The sequence below is a fragment of the Carassius gibelio genome, chromosome A18 (assembly GCF_023724105.1).
Source record: "Carassius gibelio isolate Cgi1373 ecotype wild population from Czech Republic chromosome A18, carGib1.2-hapl.c, whole genome shotgun sequence".
Lineage (NCBI taxonomy): Eukaryota > Metazoa > Chordata > Actinopteri > Cypriniformes > Cyprinidae > Carassius > Carassius gibelio.
This window is the reverse complement of record NC_068388.1, coordinates 22239713-22243706: the sequence shown is the minus strand read 5'-3', so window position 1 is coordinate 22243706 and position 3994 is coordinate 22239713. Positions and strand designations below refer to the sequence as shown.

The following is a 3994-nucleotide window of genomic DNA, read 5'->3' as shown; positions in this document are numbered from 1 at the left end:
ATGTTTCAGCGACCTTGTCGAGTTCATCCGTTGACGGAGAGTCAGGTGTGTGATCTCAGCACCCCCCCAAACCCCAGCAGCAGCACAGAGGAACAACATCCTCATGAGAGCACTGCTGATGCTGCTGAGGGAAACGACCAGGAGAGGAAAGTGATGGAGAAAGGGAAGAAGAAAAAGAAGTGGTGGAGGTTGTCTTCTTTGTTTGGAGCTGTGAAGAAACATCTGAAGCGCAGCTCGAACCCAGTTCAGGGTGAAGTAGAGCTGCAGCAAGAGCAAGAGCAGAGTGAGGGAGTGAAGAACCAGAACCAGTGTAAAGACAGATGCAGTGATGGTAAATCAATGATCAACTCATAAGAATATGTTGCACAGTTTACTGAAGCTCTGTACTTTACATCAAATGCCATCATTCATCCCTGGATATCCATTTGTAGTAAATTAATCTAGAGGATAGATTATAATGGTTGTCTTATTTAGTCTTCAATACCCTTTTCCTATCTTTTTAATGTTTCCTCAATATAGATAAGTCAAATCAGGCGAATGTTAAATTAAAAAAATTCACATAAGCACAATAATAAATAAAGAAACTTGAAGAGTGATCAAGGGCAAGATTCAGGATATGTTTAAAAATAATTATATGAGATTATATATGAATTAAAATTGAATAATACAAATATTTGAACTTTTAGGTTAACTGCAGTTGTTTCATCTTTTAACAGACTACACTGTCAGACACAACCTCGTGAGCGATCAGCTGTGTGAAGGTGGATTTGACGCTGAGGCGACACGTTTGAAGGATGACCCTGAAGTAAGTAAAAGATGAATGAAAACTTGCCCAGCTAGAAAATACATTTAGTCCTGTCTTATCTTCATCATTTGGTTATATAATTATACTGTTAGGAAGGCCTCTCAGTGTATCTTTTTGTCCTGGTTGGATTTAAATTAAGTCAAACTACAAACTACATTTGGAAAAGAACTTTCACCTTACCGTTGTAAAAACTGTCTCTCTTTTAGCTTGGATCTCCACAACGTCTTCCAGAGGAGAAGGACCTCAACATCCTGGCAAATAGAGGCCCAGATAGCCACGGATGTGATCTCAACACCCCCCCAAACCCCAGCAGCAGCACAGAGGAACAACATCCTCATGAGAGCACTGCTGATGCTGCTGAGGGAAACGACCAGGAGAGGAAGGTGATGGAGAAAGAGAAGAAGAAAAAGAAGTGGTGGAGGGTGGCCTCTTTCTACGGAGCTGTGAAGAAACATCTGAAGCGCAGCTCGAACCCAGTTCAGGGTGAAGAAGAGCTGAAACAAGAGCAAGAGCAGCAGAGAGAGAAAGTGAAGAACCAGAAAGAACAGAAAGCCAGATGCAGTGATGGTAAATGACATGAGCATGACCAGTCATCATTCATTCCTACACATCCATTACTGGGACATTCATTAATCAATCAATTGAATCATTCTAGTTTTAAATTATAGATTATAATAGCTTTTAAGCATCTTGTTTGGTCTCTGATTGGTCAAATTTTTAAGGTTTCTTCAATGAAGAATTTATAAAATGTGATAAATCTCAAATTTTAAATAAATAAAATCCACATCAACACATATAAATCAACTTGAAAATAGATTAAGGCCATGATCAGATCTTTCATCCAGGAAATGTAAAAAAAAAATAGTTTTTGTAATTTTATATGCACATAGTTTAGGGGTGACAAATAATAACATGAACACATTCAATGTAGTGTCTACTGATGAAAAAATATCACTAAATCTGTTAAGATTTTTATATAAAATCAAATGGAATAATAACTATAACAAATGTTTAAAACTGCAGTTGTTTTATCTTGTAACAGACTTCATTTCCAACCACTACCAGCTGGGTGATCTGCTGGGTGAAGGTGGATTTGGTTCTGTGTATGAGGCGAGACGTTTGGAGGATGACCTTAAAGTAAGTGAAAACTTGATGAAAACTTATCTAGCGAAGTGATTTTGCCCCATCTCATCTTTATACTTCTGTGATGTCATGCTATTGTTTGCAAGGCCTCTCAGTATATCTTTTTGTCCTGGTTGAACTTAAATTCAATTCAACTTTACAAAACTTGTCTGTATACATTTATTGGTGGCCTCTTCACAAGTTAATTGTTGTTTGTTTTCTTGATCAGGTGGCGGTCAAATATGTTAATAAGACCGAAACCTACAGGCCAAGTTTATACATTGTAAGTAAGATGCACTCTCTCTGTTCTCCTCTCACTAACTAGTAGGAAAACTGGACTAAGTGCTTATTTGGAAAACAACTTCTTTCTTACCAACGTCTTTCTTTTAGCCTGGATATCAGCAACTCGTTCCACTGGAGATCGCCCTCACAATCCTGGCTAATAAAGGCCCCAGAGTGCCAGAGATCATCCAGCTGCTGGACTGGAAGGACTACAATGACCATTTCGTCATGATCCTTGAATGTCCCTCTCCTTGTGAGACTTTGGAAGACTTTGTGGGGCGTCAGGGTGGACGTCTCAACGAGAGCTTAGCACGGCGAGTCATGATGCAGGTGACTAAAGCTGCGAACGTGTGCTGCCAGCGCCAAGTGTTCCACCGTGACATCAAACCGAGCAACCTTCTCATCAACAACCAGACACTTGAAGTCAAACTAATTGACTTTGGGTGTGGGGACATTCTGAGGACAACTGTCTACATGTCATACTCTGGTATGTACTGTATCTAAAAGCTACAACTCTAGTGACGATTATATTATGAGTTGACCAGGCGTGGGTCACCAAAGCAACAAGAAGCACCCGATATATATACAGTAGAATTACGACACTGTTACAGTCATGGATCTCGTCACTGTTGTGAACCGAACTTGCACATCTAACAAAATCTTTTTCTTCCAGGCACAGCAACATACGTCCCTCCTGAGTTTCACATAAAGGGAAAGTACCACGGCAAGCCTGCGACGGTTTGGTCACTGGGGGTTCTGTTATTTAAAATAGTGGCCGGATATTATCCAGGTTTCTTAGATCTGCACATGCTCAAACTGCATCTCTGGTCCAAAACTGGTCTGTCAAACGGTAAGAGTTCAGTTATCATTTTAAACATACAAAACAAGGACAAGTAGCTTTCTGAAAGATGGCGTTAGAAATTGCATGAAGTTTTCTTGATTTCTGATGCCTGAACTCAGATCGTACAGCTAATATGATCATTAAATTAAAGCATGTGTTAAGTTTAAAGTAATATTCAGATGTCCCTCTCATCTTTCTGCACAGAATGCTGCAGATTGCTCCGCGCTCTCCTGCAAATAAAGCCAAAGAACCGAATTCAGCTGGAGGAAATCCTTTCCCACAAGTGGTTTACGGTACTAAACCTAAGATCACCTTAAAATAATTTGACATGTTTAACATTTTTCTTTTCAATTTTCAATTTTCAAATCAAGTTTTCTCACTTTGCTTTTATTGTTAGATTTAATAAGTTGTATGTTTTACCTTATAAAATGTCATTCGTAGTGTATTAACACTTGTAATAATACTGTATTTGTTTCTGTTTTGTTTCAGGCCACCACATAAGACCACCTCAGAAGTTGTTGTATCTTCAGCTCTCCAATGGTTCTTGCAATAGTTGCAGCAGTATCAGAGGCCCAGTCTACCACGTCTGTCCCCTGCAGTCCAAAACATCCCAGAAAAGCTGTTTTAAACTAGAATATATATTAAGTTAAAATGTTATTGTCACCTTAACGTTTTAATTGATTAACGGCAACAATTATTTTATCGCGCGTTAACAGTTGTTTGTTAATATGAAAGTCCATTGCTCACTGGCTCTGAATACACATACAGTCAAAGCATGGGTCACAGGAGTAGTGGGATGTTGATCAGTACTGGCTTGGGATGGGTGTCATCACGTGTCTCAACCAATGAGAGCATTTGTGGTGGGCCTAAGACTGCAGCAGCTCACATGAAGTGCTCGGGACTTCATAAGTGGGAAACCCAAAGTTTCTGTTAACACGTAAAGG

General features: G+C 39.5%; 1 protein-coding gene across 1 annotated transcript; it reads left to right on the top strand.

Moving 5' to 3' along the window:
- Positions 1-3634, top strand: LOC127934416 (serine/threonine-protein kinase pim-2-like). Its single transcript, XM_052531790.1, has 9 exons — positions 1-331; positions 717-805; positions 1012-1372; positions 1848-1942; positions 2157-2210; positions 2318-2696; positions 2883-3059; positions 3255-3343; positions 3540-3634. Exons 1-9 carry the CDS (start codon positions 1-3, stop codon positions 3549-3551), a joined length of 1587 nt encoding a protein of 528 aa, XP_052387750.1. The 3' UTR covers positions 3552-3634.
- The last annotated feature ends 360 nt before the right edge of the window (positions 3635-3994 follow it).

What these genes read in the sequence shown, in the direction of transcription:
- LOC127934416 (XM_052531790.1), top strand. Translation starts at nt 1, where the DNA reads ATGTTTCAGCGACCTTGTCGAGTTCATCCGTTGACGGAGAGTCAGGTG. An exon ending in TAAAGACAGATGCAGTGATG is followed by an intron (nt 332 to 716) that starts GTAAATCAATGA and finishes ATCTTTTAACAG; the next exon opens with ACTACACTGTCAGACACAAC. An exon ending in GTTTGAAGGATGACCCTGAA is followed by an intron (nt 806 to 1,011) that starts GTAAGTAAAAGA and finishes TCTCTCTTTTAG; the next exon opens with CTTGGATCTCCACAACGTCT.